The 21,258-nt window shown below is 36.8% G+C and overlaps 1 protein-coding gene across 1 annotated transcript; it reads left to right on the forward strand.

The window, feature by feature from the left end:
- Positions 1–10,663: 10,663 nt before the first annotated feature.
- On the forward strand, positions 10,664–11,554 carry LOC124517592 (protein FRG1). The gene has a single exon (XM_047087001.1). It carries the CDS (start codon positions 10,709–10,711, stop codon positions 11,483–11,485), a length of 777 nt encoding a protein of 258 aa, XP_046942957.1. The 5' UTR covers positions 10,664–10,708; the 3' UTR covers positions 11,486–11,554.
- Positions 11,555–21,258: the final 9,704 nt, after the last annotated feature.

Genomic DNA, 21,258 nt, shown 5'->3' on the forward strand with positions numbered 1-21,258 from the left:
GTTTGCATCTCATTGATGGTTCTGATGATGACGTGGGGGATTCCACGGGGTGCTCGGGGTTCGGGCGCGGAGACAATGACCCAGTGACCCGGTGACCCGCACTCGCTCCGCGGGGGGAGGCGCGCGGGCGGCGGCGGCGGCGGCGGCGGCGGCGGGTGGGAGGGATGGAGCGAGGGGGTGGGGTGGGGTGGGTGGGGGCGCGCGGGCGGCGGCGGCGGCGCGCGGCGGGCGGGCGGGCCGGGGGCGGGGGCTGGGGCGGCGGCGGCGGGGCCGGGGACAGGGGCGGGGGCGGCGCCGGCCGGGCTCGCTCGTGCGGGGCTCGCGCTGCGCCGCCGCCGCGGCCGCCGCGGTGACAGCTCCGGGGATGCTCCGCTCGGCCCCGCTCACAACAATACACTCTGACGTCACGGGGAATGGCGACGCGGCCGCACACTCGCCGCGCTCACACTCGCCGCGCTCACACTCGCCCTCTCGCGCGCGCACACCCGCGCACACTCGCCGCGCGCCCCCCACTCCAGCCACGCCCTGAAACCCTCGCGAGACCCCTCTCCCTCCAGCCCAGCCCCCCAAGTCCACGGGGCGCTGCCCGCTGGGTGCAGGCCGTGGCCCCGGGGCCCGCGAGGGCGGAGAACCGGAGACACGGTAGCCTTTGGAACTTGTGTACAAGTCCGTTCCGCAACTCGAGGCTTCTGTCCTGTGCGCTCACACTCACTCACTCACACGCACACACACACACATTCTCACATACTCACTCCGCACTACTTCCCTCTGCTGGACTCTTTTAACCCTTTTCTGCTTGGCTGAGTGGATTCCCAGAGCCTTGCTGCAAGGGTACAAAACCAGCCTCTTAACAGAACTCATATCGAATGTGCAACTTGACTCAACATTAACCATCTACATGGTCTTAAACAATGCAAGACCAGAGAGATGTGGCCGTGGAGCGGTGCCTTGCTGTGCCTAAGCGCTAATTATGTTTAAATATCGTACGGTCATCATCCCATAGCGTAAAACGTGAGGCATATGTAAACAACGGCACAGCTAACGCTTGCGTGTTTTTTAAATTATTTATAATTGCCGGGTTTGGGATGCATGAAGAGTTGGGTTGTTAACCTTGTTAGCGAACTACAAAATGTTATGTTAAGACTTGAAAGTTTATTATAACCTTTCCAACTTCTTAGACCACTGGTAAATTGTTTAGGTCAAGAAAATTACTGTTAAGCAAAGAAAAGAAGGGGTCCTATGACCTACACATTAATTTTGCGTGTATTTATCTTAAGTATCTAAAAAACAAAGAGGGCACTCATACTGGATTATTTATGTAAGGTTATTTCCTAAATGTGATAATAATGGTATGTAAATAGTACTTGAAGTTTTTTCATATACATTATCTCATTTGACCCTTTCAAAACAAGGCGGTCAAACATAGATCTTTATGTCTACTGCACGGAGGAAGTGAAACTCAAAAACATTACATTGCACGTGAGATCTCGTGCTAAATCAGTTTTAAGAACCGAACCCAAATCTTTTGACCCTACTCCCATGCTGTTTCTATTACTCTAAACTGCAATACTTAAAAATAAATACCCCTAACTAGAAATGAACATCTACATCTACCGAAAAAACATATGCCCAAGAATGAGAACGATACTAGTAAGGTGATTCCTTTGAGAATAGTGTCAAATGACTGAAGTAATAGAAATGTTCAATTACTAAAAATTAAGCAGAGGCCATTCACAACCATAAAGAGCTGATTATTTTAATTCTTTTAAAATATTTACTTTATTAATTCATTATAATAGGAAAAAGCTATGCATCCTTTGAAGGAAACATCTCAAAATTACCTCCAGTTTCCTTTCTTTTTTTAAAAGGATTTAGAGAACACACTGAAGTTATCCCTAGGGGAAAAATTTACCCATGCAATTTGCATAACTCTATCCAGGTGTATTATATTTTTACTTTACATTTCAAATATATTAAATTTGAATCACGTTCACATCTGCTTTTATTTTCAACAATTCTCTTTATAACTAAAGTAATTGATACATTTCAAAGTACTCTCATGCTAATGTTTTTTCTTCTATTCAGAAATACCTATTTTAAGCAATCAGACCGTAGCATATAATTTGTTATTTTCAGTGAAATAGTGCTTAATAAAAAGTTTTGCAGCCAGCTAAAGGAAAATACTTCTTCACTTGCTTTGCGGTAACTTATTATTCTTTAATAAACAATTCTGGTTATCACAGAAGAGAACATATATCATCCCCCTTAAGCGATGTAAATTGATTATATGTTAAAAAAAAAAACACCTAAAACTAAATGCCGTTATTCGTGTATCTGTTCTTTGACATGAGCTAAATATAAATAATCAATATTCTGAAGACTCTTAGATTCTATCTCTACTTTTGGATATTTGAGTATAAATAGTCTGTGGTAGGTATGTCCACTTAAAGACTTGTGTTCTATGCCAAAATAATTTATTTCACAGAGCACCAGAACAGAGGTGGGCCACCATTGTCTAGAAGTTGTTGCTGTTGTTATATTCCTTTCTTCTACATTTACATTTGCACATCAGGCCATACTTTTCCTTATGACAATCTCTCAATAAATGTAGTGGAAGGAAGGAGCATATGAATCCATTACAGTTCTTTTACAGTTTAGTAAATTATATGAGTATCTTTTTAGAAGGTAGAAAATAGTGAATGTCACAAACGTACAAGTGAAATTATGTGAAAATTAAGAAAAATAACTCTCCGCTGTGGACATTAAAGAAGGCTTTCAGAAAGAGATGTCCTTTAGAATGGGATTTGAAAGATGGGAAGGATTTGAACATTCACATTTGTAGGCCAGGGGAGAAGCTTTTCCAAATAAAGTGCAGTAAAAGAACAATTTAGAACTAGAAAAATGCTCAAATGGGTAGATGAAATATACCAAGTGGTGCTGGCATTCATTTCAATTTCATATAAGATCACTTGTATTTTAAGAACACTTCCTTAAAATGAGGAGGAATAACACAAAGAACAGAGGTTCCAGTGAGAACTGCCCTATAGATTCTTCCTTTTCGGAGCTCTCCATCCAATTAGACAGAATAGGGATAGCTCCAAAGTTCATTTGGCATGTAACAGCTCCTTCTCTGCATTACCCAGCTTTCTTTATTCCCATTCCTGCTTTTAGATTCAAAATTCAACAATTCACACTCCCGTTGTGCATGTCTACCTTCAACAATCCCAGCAGACCTTTTCATCTCCAGGAACGTTATTTTTATATTACGAGATGTGTAACAATTGATAAAGACTCAATACCAACCAAACCCAAACAGTAATAAATATCAATTTATATAAGACAAAATACAGGTGATGCTGTGCTGGATAAGGGTTAACGGTCATATGAGACTCCAATACTAAGAGAAGAGAGACCTAAGAATTTGGGGATGGAAGTATCAGGACTGGTCTCAGGAAATACAAGGTTTTACCATGAATCTTCATCAAAGTGTTGACCAAATGTGAGGGAGTTGAGGCGTGTTGCAGTCAGGAATAAGAGGCAGGGTTTGCTTTCATTGCCAACCCACACACCCATTGCATGTGGAAGTCTAGAATTAATGGAAGTCTCTTCCACCCTCCCCCCCCCCACATGCCAGCCAGCAGCACAATATGGAACAGAAGGTGGGGTGGGAAAGTAATAACAAAAGTTGAGAGGAGAGAACGGAGGCAAGGGTTGCCAGGGGGATGGAAGAGTTCAGTGGTCTTGATAACCATGTAACCTGAGTTTTGTTTCTGAAATATATTTATTATGTATAAGCTGAGAATCTCTGAATTCTTCAAATAAGAACATTTAATAAACTTATTTTTCCTAAACATCAATTGTTAATGATCAATTAGGATCTCACTTGTCTGGAAATTCCATGAAGGTGGACACCTTGTGTACTTTGTCTGCTACCCAATTCATTGAATTTCTAGCACGAAACAAATTACTTGTCATCATCTGGTCCACAATAAATATTTACTGAATAAAAAAAAATAAGTGATTGGGAATTTAGTAAATTGATCCCTTTTATTGTAAATACAAGTCCAGTCAATCAAAATCTATTTCTTTTCCTCATCATAGCAAAATGTTTTCTTTTTCTGTCCCTCTCCTATATTTCACTGAGCAGATCAGGAATAATACAAAGCGAGGTGAAATAAAGCCAAATATCAGCATTATTAATTATGTATAGTCAGATATTACTGAGTGGAGCTCCTAAAGGCTAATGAATTATGACCTTGTTTCTCCTTTTCTAATCCTGCATATGCGATGTAATGCACTTTTCAAGGCTCTCAATATATTCAAAGTCAGTTTATACTATGAATATAAACATTAGCTGCACTCCAGGAACATACAGAAGTGTTTTAACACTATTATCTGAGACTAATTTTATCAAAACTCATGGCAATTCTTCCACTAGGAAATAAGTGGATTAACTGTGATTATTTTGTTTCTTTACTCGAAATCTACAATAGTTCAATATGCTGAGATTTTAGTGCACTATAATTATATACATGTAGCTAAAAAGAAAAAACCACTTGTGAATTTTCTTCAAAACTTTTCTGTAGCTGATTTTGTTTGCATTCTCAACGCATGTAATTTTTTTTTAGTTGATTAGCACTATTTTGACACTCATTTTAAATTCTCTGGTCAATCTGTATTATTATTACATTTCATCGCACTGATTAAAAAATAAACATTTTCATGTTTTATGTGGAGATTTAGGCATTCTTAAATCTGAGGAGAAGTAGAATAAAGTGGCTCACGTATTTTCATAGTTTTCTTCTTTTTCACTTAAATTGCTCTTTTTTTTTCTGCTTTATCTACTTCCTTTGTGAAATCACACACTGCTTCTGAGTAGAGCCCTTCATTCAAGAATTTACCTTTTCCCCCTTTAAACCCTTAATTAGGCATAGAGAACACAGTCTGATTTATGGCCTAGTGTTTAACAGGACTCACGCTTAATCCATTACACAAAGAGGGATACACATATTCCCCAACAGCACCACTCATTAGTTTATACAAAATGAAAAAACACTTAGGAAATGTAAATAAAGCTTTGCTGGATACTATCTTCTTATGCATATGTAACGTGATCAGAATATCAACATTACGGTCTAACAGCTTTTTGCTTATTTTCAAAACTACAAATTAGATTTCTCTAGGTAAACTCTAATTCAATCCCACATTCAGTGGATAAGAAGGAAAATTACATGCTGCTAAATTCATCTTTGTGTGGAAAGAATGTTTTTAGTTCACAAAGGAAAAGGCTAGAATTCTGATTACAACTGTTGTCTCAGACTCTAATTCACAGGAAAAATGGCCGTGTTACTGATATTCTGCTTGCCTCAGTTTCCACTTGTGATCTAGACATTTTGGATCTTTACTACAGAGTTAATCACCTCTTGGTCTAAAAAGGAGGAGAGTCTCCAGAGAAAAGAATTTTCTGCTAAATAATGCGCATTGATCAAAGTTCTTACCAGCTGATTCAAATGATTCAAATTCACATTTAGGCAAGGTATCCCCAGGGAAAAGGATCAAAGATAGTTATGACCTTTAGATAACAAAATAATGAATCATGCATTTGAACAATGGGTGACTTACCAAAGGGTGACTTTTGTGGTTGAGACACCCGAAACAGAATTTTGGAGGAATCACTAACAAGTAATTTCTTCCAGTAATTTTTCACCTACCTGCTGTGGTAGGTTGTACCGTAAGGTATATAAAGTATACACCATAGGTATTAATCTAGTAGCGGAACTTCCTCTTCATTTGTGCCTAGCACTGAAAACTCAAAGGAAGATACAAGGCCATTCTGCAACTTTTACAAGGATGGAGTGAAGTGGGGAAATAGAGTTCCTTTTGTAACTGAAGAATTCTTATTGCTTTCCCGTTGAGTTTTATTGCAGGGGACATGGCTGATCATCTTAGCCAACACACTTCCAGTAACCATGGGGTGACATGATTGATTAGCCAAATAGCGGGAATAACTGGAAGATCTCTTAGGAGCCCATTGTAGCCAAGGAAATGCCATCCAATTGTCTACTGGTTTATGTGACGAGAGAAAAGAAGTTGGGGGGTGGGGGTGGGGAGTTGCACAGAAATTGCCACCTCCACTCAGAGTCTCACCTAGCAGTGAGGAAAGGCAGCGGAATGGTATTTCAGAAGAGGGAACAATGACCCTGCAGTGTCTGAAATCTGTCCAGGATTTTCATTGCCCCAGTGACGCTTGGGGTGGGGGGTGGAGCTAAACGTATTTGCCTTTTATGCGAGAATAGAGAGATCCAGAAAAAGAGATTCTTGTTCACCCACTCCCCCTGACTTTCTCTATCACATTTAGGCAAGGTATCCCCAAGGAAAAGGATCAAAGATAGTTATGACATTTAGATGTCAAAATAATGAATCATGCATTTGAACAATATCTGGATTGAGTTGCTGGTAAGAACTTTGATCAATGCGCATTTTTTAGCAGAAAATTCTTTTCTCTGGAGACTTTCCTCCTTTTTAGACCAAGAGGTGATTAACTCTGTAGTAAAGATCCGAAATGTCTAGATCACAACTCCTCTGCCTAACCCATAAACATTTATTTAATTTCCATCTCATAAAACTAATTCCTTCTCCCTTTCTATTTGTGGGCTTATTACCGCATTCTTTAAACAGGTAAGGAGTGTTTTGCTCTTGTAAAAAAATTTTTTAAAGTCTTTTTATTTCGGTTCTTTTTTTTTACTTGAGGTATAATTAACATATAATAAAATGCACAGCTCTCTAGTGTTTTAATGACTTCTGATAATTGTATACACCTCAGTAACTATCATTCACAGCAAATGCAGAACATTTCCATCACTTCCAGAATGTTTCCTTACGCTATTTTCAGTCATTCCTCACACCTCAGAGAAATAACCACTTTCAGACTTCAATCACCATAGATGAGTTTGGCCTGTTAATAGCCTGTTAATATTTCCCCCTGCCTGTAGCTTGTCTATTCATTTTTGTAATGGTGTCTGGCATTTAATGAGGTCCAATTCCTGATTTGTTTCTTTTATGATTAGGGCTTTTGAATATTGTCCAAGAAATCTTTGCTGACCCCAGCTTCAAGAAGATATTCTTCTATTTTTATACCCAAGTTTTGATATTTTCTTATACTTTCAGAAATCGTATTTGAATTTTATTTGGGAGCTATTTACTGATGACATATAGAAATAAAACTGGTTTTTGAATGTTGATCTCATAGTGTCATCTTGCTAAATTCACTTACTGGCGTTATCATAGATTCAAGGAAAATTTCTATGTCCATAATTATGTTGTTTACAAATAACAGAAGTTCTACTGCTTTTCTGATTTAATGCATTTTATTTTTTCTTGCTTTCTGTAGTACATGCAAAGCTATTAATTCACCCTACTGTTTCTCTGAATCCATTTTATTAAAGTTTTATCAATTTTATTGAGGTCTAATTTACACACCACAAAGTTACCCAATGTCATTATAAAGATGGGTGCTTTTACTTTTGTAAATTTATATGGCTGTGCAACCATAAACTTAATCTATTTTTAGAAACTTTTGATCACCCCCTCAAAGTACCCTCATGCCCAGATGAAGTCAAACCCTGCTCTTACCTCTAGGGCATGTAATCACACAATGTGTAGTCTTTAATGGTCTGGCTTCTCTCACTTAGCATAATCTATTTTACATGTGTCCATTTTGTTGCATGTGTCAGTACTTTGTTTCTTTTTATTTCCACCTGGTATTCCACTGCATGAACATACATTTTTGTTTGTCCCTTCACCAGTTAAAGGACTTCTGGAATGTTTCCAGTTTTGACTATTGTAAATACTACTCCTATGAATATTTTGTATGGAAATCTTTATGTGGACCTATATTTTCATTTTTTCTTTATAAATACCTACAAGTAGAGCTACTGTATCTTCTCATAAGTATATAAACTTTTAAATTGCTATATCTTAGTTTAAATACATGTTTACATTTTTAAGAAACTGTCAAACCAGTGTCCAAAATGGCATTCATTCTTTGAGGAAATGAATATCCAAATATTTTTCCCATTTTTATCGTGTCACTTATGTTATTATGAGTTTTAAGAGTTCTTCGTATATTCGGGGTGCCTGGGTGGCTCAGTCAATTAAGCATCCAACTTTGGCTCAGGTCATGATCTCACTGTTTGTGAGTTTAAGCCCCGCGTTGGGCTCCGTGCTGACAGCTCAGAGCCTGAAGCCTGCTTCAGAGTCTGTGTCTCCCTCTCTCTCTCTGTCCCTCTCCCATTTGCGTGCTCTCTCTCTCTCTCAAAAATAAATAAACATTAAAAAAATTTTTAAAAGAGTTCTTATATATTCTTTATATGAGTCCTTTATCAATTATGTGATTTATAGTATTTTCTCCCAGTCTATGACTTTTCTTAATTTCTTAATGGTATCTTTTGAAGAGCAAAATATTTTGACTTTGATAAAATCCAATTAATCAGTTTTTTTTTTCTTTTATGTAGTAGCTATACGGTATCATATCTAAGAAATCTTTGCCTAACCTGTGGCACCTGGGTGGCTCATCAGTTAAGCATCTGACCTTTGATTTCCGCTCAAGTTATGATCTTACAGTTCATAAGATCGAGCCTCGCATCAGGCTCTATGTTGACAGCACAGAACCTGCTTGGGATGCTCTCTTTCACTCTCACTCTGCCTCCCCCCATTATGCTCTCCTTCTCTCTGTCTCTAAATAAATAAACATTTCGGGGGGGGGGGAGAAATCTTTGCCTAACCTAAGATCACAAATATTGTTCTTATGTTTTCTTCTAGTTTTCTAATTTCAGCATGTAAATGTTTGTATATGATTATGAGTTTTAGTGTAGATTTTGTGTATGGTATGAGGTAAAGTTATCAGTTCATTGGTTGTGACATATGGATATCCAATTATTTCAGTACCGTTTGTTGAAAAGAATATCCTCTCCTCCATTGAAGTGTATTGGCACATTGGTTGAAAATCAATTGACCATAATTATGTAGATATTCTTCTGGGCTATTATGTTACATATATATGTATTTTTTATCTCTCTGTTGAGAGAGATCTAGATCTAGATATTCTCTCTATATACATATTGTATTTAATATATATATTTTTATACCAATATCACATTTTGATTATGATAGCATTATAAATTTTGAAATCAGGTTGTATAAAATCTTCAGTTTTATTCCCCTTTTGAAGGTGTTTAACCTATTCAAAATTCCTCAAATTTCACCTAAATGTGAGAATCAGCTTGTCAGGTTCTGCCAAAAAAGAGGTGGAAGGAAGCTGCTGGTATGCAGCCCCTATCAAAGCTCTCCTCTGTTTTCTCCCTTGTGTCACTTTTGATGAGAAACCTGCAGTAGCCCTCATCTTTGATCTTGAGCAACTTTAGTATAAAGTTTTTGGGTAGTTTGCTTTGTGTTTCTGGTGTGAGGTTCATTGAGCTTCTTGCATCTGAATTCACAGTTTTCACCAAATTTAGGAATGTGTCAGCCATTATATCTTCAAATGGTTTTTCTACTGAGTATTTAACCCTCACCACCCTCCCCACTAACTGCACGTTTTCTAAAGAAAGGGGTGATGTCTTTATTGCCAGCATCATAGCATTATGATTAGCCCAGGGTTCAGTACATATCAGCTGTTAAGCAATATCTGAATGAACTAATACACGAACTGCTAAGCACAACAAAGACAGCATTTGTTCTACTCACTTGTTTTGATTAAGTAGTGTGTCTCCGAACATCACATCAGTGGGATCATATACCATCAGGTGGATCTAGGGTTGCAAAATTAAATCCAACCATCAAGCCAGGACACTCTAATAAGACCTCACCATTTTCCCTTGCCTTTTTTTTTTTTTTTTGTAAATGCTGTCATTCTCACATTTGAAAAGAACAAGAAAAAGAAAAGGGAAAAGTGAGAGAGAAAGTTGTGAAAAGGGAAGAGAAGAAAGGAGATAGACTTGGTCTTTCCTTTTCGATGCCTTAATGACCAATAAGGAATTTTCGAACCATCACATCTACAAAGCTACATTAAGAGGACTTTTATTGATTTATTTTTATGGATAAATATAGTCAAATATTTGTCCATGTTAAAGACTATACATATGTGGAAATGGATGGTTCTTAGGGTTGTTCCAATTGTAACAATAGTCACCGTTTATTGAGCACTTATGCCATAGGAGCTATTATAAGGTCTTGTCTTGTAATTTGCAAGAATGTTATGAGTTATACAACATTATTATGCCCCTTTTAAAATGAGAGAGTGAGATTGCGGAGAGATTAAGTAAATCTTGCAAGAGTTCATACAACTTGCGAGTGACAGAGCTGAGATGAAAACTTTATGCAACGAGTCAAAATTTTCTCCAGTTAAGTGCACCTCAACATGTCAGTGTGCATTTTTTCTACTATAAAATATTTTCCTCTTCTGTTTAATAGTGAAAATAAGGCTACATATTTTTAGGATATCTAGGATTCTGCTGCAGTATATATGCCACAAAAAAAAGATACTGAGTCAGTTAAATTATTTAGATAACTTATCCATATACATTAGTAAAAGAAGCATGTGCTTCCCTGTTTTCTTCATTTTGTGTGAGTAGGTATGTTTATTTAAAATAACATATGTGTGGAAAAACACCGAGGACTCAGAAGGGATTCACTCCCGCGTGTCCCCAGAACCATGGCCGAATACTCCTATGTGAAGTCCACCAAACTCGTGCTCAAGGGAACCAAGGCTAAGAGTAAGAAGAAAAAGAGCAAAGAGAAGAAGAGAAAAAGAGAAGAAGATGAAGAAACTCAGCTTGATATTGTTGGAATCTGGTGGACAGTAACAAACTTTGGTGAAATTTCAGGAACCATAGCAATTGAAATGGATAAAGGAACCTATATACACGCACTTGACAATGGACTTTTTACACTGGGAGCTCCACATAAAGAAGTTGATGAGGGCCCTAGTCCTCCAGAGCAGTTTACAGCTGTCAAATTGTCTGATTCCAGAATTGCCCTGAAATCTGGCTATGGAAAATACCTTGGTATTAATTCAGATGGACTTGTTGTGGGGCGTTCGGATGCAATTGGACCAAGAGAACAATGGGAACCAGTCTTTCAAGATGGGAAAATGGCCCTATTGGCCTCAAATAGCTGTTTTATTAGATGCAACGAAGCAGGTGATATAGAAGCGAAAAGTAAAACAGCAGGAGAAGAAGAAATGATAAAGATTAGATCCTGTGCTGAAAGAGAAACTAAGAAAAAAGATGATATTCCAGAAGAAGACAAAGGAAATGTTAAACAGTGTGAAATCAATTATGTAAAGAAATTTCAGAGCTTCCAAGACCACAAACTTAAAATAAGTAAAGAAGACAGTAAAATTCTCAAAAAGGCCCGGAAGGATGGATTTTTACATGAAACACTTCTGGACAGGAGAGCCAAATTGAAGGCTGATAGATACTGCAAATGACCAGAATTTTTGTTTCTGTCTCCCCCTATTGTTTTTTTTTTTCTGAATAAAATAATCAATGGAAGTGTTTTTACAGAAAAAAAAAATAAAATAAAATAACATATGTGCAACTTAATGAAAGTGCATTCCATAATGTAAGGAAATTACAGTAGTTTTATTTTCCAGCATAGCAACAAGATATAAATAGATACTAATAAGTAAAATTAGGTTAATTGCTGAAGAAAGTATAATTCTTAATAAGGTTGCATTATATAAATGTGTGCACATGTAAAAGTCCTTTAATACACATGGACTTTGCTGCATCGGCGTGGAAAATTGTCAGCTCTGCCCCTCCTAGCTGTGTGACCACAGGCAACTCTCTTCCCGTTTCTGAGCCTCAAATTCATTGGCTATAAAATGAGACTAATAATTTGTTACTTATGATAAAGGACCAGATAAGGTAATACGGGAAAGAGCTTTGAAAACTGGGAAGCACGATACTTTCCTTAGGTATTTAATAATTATTGTGACCAATAATCATCCACAATAAAAATATATTCAAGGAAAAAAATTAAATAAAACTACATAAAATTAAAAAAAATACCCAACACGTACTTAACTTTCTTAGGATCTTTGAGACAATTACTTTTTAATAAACTTAGCATTTTAGAATAGTTTTAGATTTATAGAAAAACCAATGATAAACAGTCTCCACATGCCCCACACCCATTTTCATTTGTCACAAGTGATGAATTAATATTGATATATTGTTATTAATGAAAGTCCATACTTCTTTCATATTTCCATAGTTTTCTCCTCACATCCTTTTTCTGTTCTAGGAACTCATCAAAGATTTGACCTTACATATAGCCATCAAGTTTTCTTGGCTCCTTTGGGCTGTGACAGTTTCTCAGACTTTCCTTGTTTTTGATAAACTTCAGACTTTTGAGGACTTCTGGACAGATATATTTTCAGGTATTTTGTAGGATGCTCCTCTCCTGGAATTTGTCCAATATCTTCCTCATGCTTAGATTGGAGTTATGGGATTTTTGTGAGGAAGATCACAGAGGTTAACCACCATTTTCATCACATTGTTACAAGAGTACATGCTATCAACGTGATTTATCACTGTTGTTGGCCTTGATCATCTGAGATGGAATTTGTCGGATTTTTGCACTGTGAAGGTTCTTTTTCCCCTCTTTTCCATACTATACTTTTTGAAAGGTTGTTAGTATGTGCAACCCACACTTAAGGAGAGATAGGTACATTATTGGATATTTCTGCGTAACAAATTGTATATCCCCCACATTTTATTTATTTGATCATTATGAATATCATTAAAGTTTATAAACCAAAGGAAATTTATTTATTTTTGTATTCAAAATGTTCCAAATTGGCCATTGGGAGCTCTTTCAAATGACCTCTATATCTTTTTGATATACCCCTATTATTGTATTTTTTTTTAAATCATATCTCTACTTTCTAGCACTATAGGATGTTTTAGTCTCATCTTGTATATTTCCTGTCCCGGTCATAGAATCAGCCACTTCTCTAAGAAATCCTCATTCTTGTATGAGAGAATGGTATTAGAAACCAAGATTTGAGTGCCAGGTGTGAAAAACACCTGAGGTGTTTTTTCTAGCCCTTCTCAACTGACAGAGTAAGGAAATATATGTGTGAATACTAACCTAGGTACATACATGTATCTCTATATCTGAATGTAACCATCTGTATGTATGTTAAGCTAAACATGAATTCATGTAATTAGTCTTCAAGAAATTAATTACCACATGGATCATTCTAGCCTCCTCTCCTTGGCTATTTATAACCTTCCACTACGACAGTGAGAAACCTTGCTCCCACCATCTGCCATTTATTTATTTAATTGTTCAATTCTGGTATACATGAAAAGCTATATTAGAACTATTACCAAGCACTGCCATGGGGGGAAAAAACCGTCAACAAAAACATAATAATGTTGCCCTCTATCCCTTTAATGACATTGTTTCGTACATTTGTAATAAAGCTAGATTCCTTTGTCGTATTCTGCATTCCACTTTGTTATTCTATAATGTCATGTATCCACCATTATGGGATCATACTGTAAAATTCTTAAAAGAATTCTCTGTGCTTCATGTATTCAAACCACTGGCTCATCCCCTGAATCCCTGGCAAACACTGATCAGTTTACTGTCTCCATAGTTTTGCCTTTTTAAAATGTCACGTAATGGGAATTGTACAGTATATAGCCTATTTATCCTGACTTCTTTCACTTAACAATATGCATTTATACTTCATCCATATCTTTAATTGGCTTGATGACTCATTCCTTTTTGTATATTCTGAATAATATTCCATTATATAGATGTATGACAGTTTATCCAATCATCATTCAGAGGGCATCTTGGCTGCTTCTAGTTTGGGGTAATTATGAATAATGCTACTGTAAACACTTGGGTTTTGTGTGGACATACATTATCAACAGATTTGGGTAAATACCAGGAGTGCCATCGATAGATCATACAGTGAAACTATTATTTCACTTTGTAAGAAACTGCCAAAAACTGTGTGCCAGAATGGCTGTAAGATTTTACATTCCCTCCTGCAAGGAATGAAAGTTCTTGCTGCTCTAAATCCTCACCAGTTGTTTTTCCGGGTTTTAGGCATTCTAATAGGGGTGTGGTCATATCTCATTGTTGATTAAATTTGCATTCCTCTAAGGACAGACAATATTGAGCATCTTTTCATATGCTTATTTGCCATTTGTATGCCTCATTTGGTGAATTGTTCATACATATCTTTTGGCCAATTTTTGTCCATTTTTTTTACTGTTGAGTTTTAAGAGTTCTTTGTATATATTTTTTTATTTTAATTTTTTTAATGTTTATTTATTTTTGAGAGAGAGAGACAGAGAGACAGAGCATGAGTAGGGGAGGGGCAGAGAGAGAGGGAGACACAGAATCCGAAGCAGGGTCCAGACTCTGAGCTGTCAGCACAGAACCCGACGTGGAGCTCGGACACACGAACTGTGAGATCATGACCTGAGTTGAAGTCAGACACTTAACCAACTGAGCCACCCAGGTGCCCCAAGAGTTCTTTGTATATTTTAAATAGAAGTTCTTGATCGGATATTATTTCGACGCTAGGTTCTCCCAGTCTGTAGCTTGTTTCTTCATTCTCTTAATAGAGTCTTTCTTGGGGCAGAAGTTTTAAATTTTTAATTAAGTCTAATCTACCAATTTTTTTCTTTCACAGATTGTGTTTTTTTGCGTGTGTTGCAGCTAAAAATTCACCACCAAACCTAAGGTCACATACATTTTCTCTTTTTTTTTTTTTTTTTGCTGAAGTTTTATAGTATTACATTTTACATTTAGATGCATGACCCAGTTTGAGTTAATTATCATGAAAGGTGTAAGGTCTATGTCTAGGTGCTTTTTTTTTTCTTTTTTTGCATGTGGATGTCCAATTGTTCCAGTATAATTTGCTGAAAAAGACTATTCCTTTTCCATTGACATATCTTTGCAACTTTATCAAAGATCATTTGAGACACAATTATTTGTTTGTAGTTAACTTGGTTGTTTAAAAGATGGTGCCATGAGGTCAATATTGAAGTCTTAGATAAAGCAATTTGGATTCATACAAACAAAGTGTTTTGAATATATGTGTCTCTGTATGCTGGGAGTTTTCTAGTCTTCTAACTCTGCCTGCTGATGCGCAGATGTACATTCTTGCTTATAAAGAGATAATATTGTAAGTAGTTTACTCAGGTAAACCCAGTACCACCAAATATATATTGTGAAGATGGTGGGTTTTTATTGCCTTGCTGGGCATAAATCAAAACAAAACAAAGATACCCAGGGGATAGGTAAGTATGTGCTGAATTAGCAGCCAAATAAATGTTGAATACTCTGGAAGTCAGTTGTTCTTTCCCAGTGTGCAGCAGAATCGCAGGCTGCTTTTCATACTGCAGCACATCATCCTGGCTCCTGGAGCTAGGGGGAAGGGTGCCATGAAAAACTGAAGGAAAAAATATATATATTCTGCTGCTGGGGTGCATTATTATCCCAGTGCTTCTCAGCTCCCAGCAGTGAGGAGTCAGCCTCTTGCCCTAAACTTTATGGCTATAGTAACTTACACTACCACACCCCACCAACGGATGAAAATGTTTCTGATCATCATCAGGTATCTTTTTTCCTCCTAATAAAAGAAACACCATACCTTGGAATTCTTGCAGCAATAAAAAAAAAATTAAACCACAAATGCCTAAACAAAACAACAAAAACCCTATTCACATTCATTTTTGCAAGATAAGTCACTTCTATTTAAAAGCAAATAAAAATAGCATCAGTCCAAGCTCTGTCCTGCTCCATAGCTTTGAAATACAATTGAATAATAAAAGAGGTTATGATGATGTCTATCTCTGAAAGTGCAGCGTCTCCTCCTTGAATACACAATTAACACAAAGGCAATAGGTACATACATAACGGTGAGTTCATAAAACCCACTTCGGAGCCCAAGTCAATGTCAACAAATTTCTCTCCTGTGAGATGTGCTCCTTTAGAATTTTGTTGGCTTGTCAGCTGTTTCATTAATATTTTATAACAGAAAGTAAATGTCTTGAGATTCCAGAATCATCACAATCTGCCCCAGCTCCACGCTATTGGTTATTATAATGTCATCACAATCCTTTGATATATGTATAGAAGCCTCCTTATAGGGAATAGTTTCTATTCTCAGTTTATACATATGCAGAAGTGAGAAAACCTATAAAATTCAACTTTAATGCAACTGAAGGTTTGGAAGGCTGTTCTGGAAATGTGTGTACATTTTTGTCTTCTGCATGGTTCCCATGGCGAAAGGTATTCAGCACCTTTTTCAGGCAACTTCAAGCCTCTTGAGTTTTTCATCTTTTTTATCTGGCCTCCTGTTTACAAATTGATAAAGAAAATATTAAAATGGAATGAATATAAATAGCAGCTGTAGAATGTATTCTGCCAAGAATACATCCTCTGTTAGAATTGCTAATGTATTAGAACTGTTTTATAGGGGAAAAAATACTTTTTATGACATTTCTTAGTGTAGAATCCACTCTAGCTGTAGTTGAAACAGGATTGTCTATATATACAGAGAAATATAGATTAAAGTGGGAAATTTAGGTAAATAGTAGGGAAATTTCCTTTCAAATACACGTTTTCATATAGCAGGGGTCCAGTAATTACTAATGGAATAGAAGCGATATTTAGGAAATAAATTACTATTAAAAATTAATTTTTTCATGCTAGATGTATGCATAAAGAGCTTTAGTCTTCACCTTTTTTACCTTAAAAGTGTTTAAACAAAGCTAAAAGCTGAATGAATACACGTACATAGTCCACTTAGATTCAATAATTAAAATTAACATATTGTTATTTTTGCACTTGCTCTATGTGTATGTGTTTGTCTCTTTATGTGTAAATAGCTTTAGCATGAATTTGTGAGTTTGTGATGAGGAAACTTGTCTCCTGTACACATTGGTGTGGAGTCTTCGAGTACAATTAGCTTTAGGCAAGACCCAGTGGGCACTTACAGGGTCAAATGCAGGAGTTTTGCAATACATTTTGCTAAGCATACGTCCCAAAGAGTTTAAAAAAAAAAATCGAAATCCACTATATGTGCCACTATACCACTATATGCAATATTTATATAATAGCAAATCTATGTATTACTAAACATACATAAATTACAAAATTAAAAGAAATTTCTAAAGATTAAATAAATAAAAAATAAGGATTAAGTAAAAAATTTAAACCACAAATACCTGAACAAAACAGCAACTTATTATTTTATTTTCAATTTAATGATACCAAATGTTTTTGCTGTCATCGAATATCAAATAATCAATATTAGTATGTAGTGAGAGCACAATAATTAAGAATATTATATTATTTTTAACAAAACAGTTTAAATCTAAGCTAACTTCTTAATTAACTAATTTAATTAGAAATAAGGCTAGATTAGTTCTAAATTAGGTTTACTTCAAGCCCTATTTTCAATGGCTATAGAACTGAAAAAAGTACTTCACAAAAATGCATAAAACTAATGGAAGAAAGATTTCATTGGCTGCATTTACTAAATTATGATACACATCTTTCAACTACATTTACCAATAATGAAAAGGTTTTTGCTGAACTTCACCTAACATATTTCCATTTTCTTCAATGCCAATTAGTTGCCTTAGCAAACTAATTGGAAGGTGTTGATTTTAATCATTTTAGCAAAGTGGTTAAAAATAAATTCCTAAAATTTTTCACTTGGAAGATTAACAGGTTAGAAAATTCTGTTTCCAAGCTTTGCTTTGTTTTTAATTTGACCAGATATGAACATCTTTTCTTTAGAATTGAAGTATTTAATATTATTCCAGCAAAAAATTCACTTAATGATAATATTTTCAAACATCTATTTTCAACATTCTCTTTTATTCTATGAGATTCTTTTGAAAAGTAGCTATTTTATCAATTATTGTTAAGATAGTACCTTAGAGCAATATAACTAAGTACGTATATTTTTTATGTTTTAATCTCTGTAGAGAGTATACTTTAAAAATTTTATTTTAAGTTTACTTATTTATTTTTGAGAGAGAGCGCACACATGTAGGGGAGAGGCAGAGAGAGAGAGAGAGAGAGAGAGGGAGACACAGAATCTGAAGCAACCTCCAGACTCTGAGCTGTCAGCACAGAGACCAACGTGGTGGGGCTTGAACTCACTAACTGTGAGATCATGACCTGAGCTGAAGCCGGACACCCAACCAACTGAGCCACCCTGGCTCCCCTGTAGATAGCATACTTTTGACAGCCATGTATTATTATATAAAAAATCTACAAAATTGGAACATATTTTTTTTTCACAAGGAGTTAGAAAATTTACTACAAGCCAAGGTTCTAAATGTATGTTGTGCCTGATGCACTCCCTCCTTAGAACTGCGGGGAGGAGAGACACTAAGGGCAGTTGAGTGATCTTAAACACCTCCCTGTTTTCTTTGTCGATGGCTGCTTCAAGCCAAGAAGAGTCCATAATAAAGTCACCTTGACCATCAACGACTTGTTTATGCTCTCAGAACCTTTGCTTTTTTTACAAAATATAATTTACTGTCAATTTGGCTTCCATACAACACCCAGTGCTCATCCCAACAAGTGCCCTCCTCAATGCCCATCACCCACTTTTCTCTCTCCCCGACTCCCCATCAACCCTCAGTTTGTTCTCTGTATTTAAGAGTCCCTTATGGTTTGCCTCCCTCCCTCTCTGTTTGTAACTTTTTCCCCCTTCCCTTCCCCCATGGTCTTCTGTTAAGTTTCTCAAGATCCACATATGAGTGAAAACAAATGGTATCTGTCTTTCTCTGACTGACTTATTTCACTTAGCATAATACCCTCCAGTTCCATCCACATTGCTGCAAATGGCAGGATTTCATTCTTTCTCCTTGCCAAGTAGTATTCCACTGTATATATAAACCACATCTTCTTTATCCATTCATCATTGATGGACATTTAGGCTCTTTCCATAATTTGGCTATTGTTGAAAGTGCTGCTATAAACATTGGGGTACATGTGCCCCTATGCATCAGCACTCCTGTATCCCATGGATAAATTCCTAGCAGTGCTATTGTTGGGTCGTATGGTAGTTCTATTTTTAATTTTTTGAGGAACCTCCACACTATTTTCCAGAGTGGCTGCACCAGTTTGCATTCCCACCAACAGTGCAAGAGGGTTCCTGTTTCTCCACATCCTCGCCAGCATCTATAGTCTACTGATTTGTTCGTTTTAGCCACTCTGACCGGTGTGAGGTGGTATCTCAGGGTGGCTTTGATTTGTATTTCCCTGATGACGAGTGACGTTGAGCATTTCATGTGTCTGTTGGCCATCTGGATGTCTTCTTTGGAAAAGGGTCTGTTCATGTCTTATGGACTATTATGGATTATTTGTTTTTTGGGTGTTAAGTTTCATAAGATCTTTATAGATTTTGGATACTAGCCCTTTATCAACTATGTCATTTGTGAATATCTTTTCCCATTTCGTCAGTTGCCTTTTAGTTTTGTTGATTGTTTCCTTTGCAGTGGAGAAGCTTTTTATCTTGATGAGGTCCCAATAGTTCATTTTTCTTTTAATTCCCTTGCCTTTGGAGATGTGTCGAGCAAGAAATTGCTGCGGCTGAGGTCAAAGAGGTTGTTGCCTGTTTTCTCCTCTAGGATTTTGATGGTTTCCTGTCTCACATTCAGGTCTTTCATCCATTTCAAAGTTATTTTTGTGTATGGTGTAAGAAAGTGGTCTAGTTTCATTCTTCTGCATGTTGCTGTCCAGTTCTCCCAGCACCATTTGTTAAAGAGACTGTCTTTTTTCCATTGGACACTCTTTCCTGCTTTGTCAAAAATTAGTTGGCCATATGTTTGTGGGTCCAATTCGGGGTTCTCTATTCTATTCCATTGGGCTATGTGTCTGTTTTTGTACCAGTACCATAAATATTGTTAAAATGTCAATATTACCCAAAACAATCTGCACATTCGACGCAATCCCAATCAAAATTGCACCAGTATTCTTCTCAAAGCTAGAACAAACAATCCTAAAATTTGTATGAAACCACAAAAGACCCCAAATAGCCAAAGCAATATTGAAGAAGAAAACCAAAGCGGGAGGCATCACAATCCCAGAGTGTAGCCTCTACTACAAAGCTGTAATCATCAAGACAGTATGGTATTGGAACATATTTTTATTAAAAAAGGAAATACATAGCTCATCTTTAAGCTCAGTGATTCTTTTAAGTACTTCTCTATGGATTATCTCTTGGATAATCTTCCTGTATGGTATCATGGTCAGCCCTGATAACTTTATAAGGTGTTACAAAGATTTTACTATTTAAGATCGTGTATGCTTTCAGTCCATTACTTCACAGTACACTAAATAACTTAAAACTAAATAAATGATTTAGAGGGCCCCTATCAGGCCCTTCATGTCATATCACTATTTTTCTTCTTTTCCTTCATTCTTTTCATACATACACCAGCATCACCCTATGCATTAAAAATAGGTACGTGTATTATTTTTTCCATTGTCTTTCTTTGATCAGAAAAAAAGCTATAAATAAGGACAACCTAATTGTTTCCAGCTCCTCCATACCATGATCTTACAGGTTCCCTGGGACATGTGCATCCTTTTGTAAAGACCACAGCTATAAAGGATATTTCAAACTTGGATGTGATTCAGGCAATCTTTAGTATCAGGAAGTACAATAAGTCTTGAAGAACATCTATTTCATGAAGACTTACCTTGGATCAGGGTTCAAGAAGGCATCTTTCAAGGAGATCTGCCAGGAGTAACCCACCAGACCTAGCCCTCTGGAAAGAAGGTTGGCAAGAAAGAGCATGATAATACTTCAAACAAACTGTCATTTATGCTGTAACAGAGTATTGTACCATGCAGCTCACAGATTAAAAATCAAGATGATAGCAATCAGATAGAGCATGCAGAAAACAGAAGCCAAGTATGCCTGAAGGGCTTGCCCCGGCATACCTGATAGATCTTTAGCTCACAGTGGAGAAGTTGGATGGGAAAGGAGTGGGAAGGACTGACAGAACATAGTAGCCATGGTGGGCTATTAGATCCCACATATGAGTTTGACTATTCCAATTATAACACATTGGGTGTTATAATAAATGCTATGCTATGTACTTTTTCCCTCGGTCAGGATTGGCTCCAAATTTTAAGGAGATTGCACCTGTAGCACTTCCGAGAAAGAGCCAAGAAAGAGACGTATAACAATGTAGA

This window comes from Lynx rufus, unplaced genomic scaffold (assembly GCF_022079265.1).
Source record: "Lynx rufus isolate CCGP_SWC_20201006 ecotype Redwood Valley unplaced genomic scaffold, mLynRuf1.p SCAF_22, whole genome shotgun sequence".
Taxonomy (NCBI): Eukaryota; Metazoa; Chordata; class Mammalia; order Carnivora; family Felidae; genus Lynx; species Lynx rufus.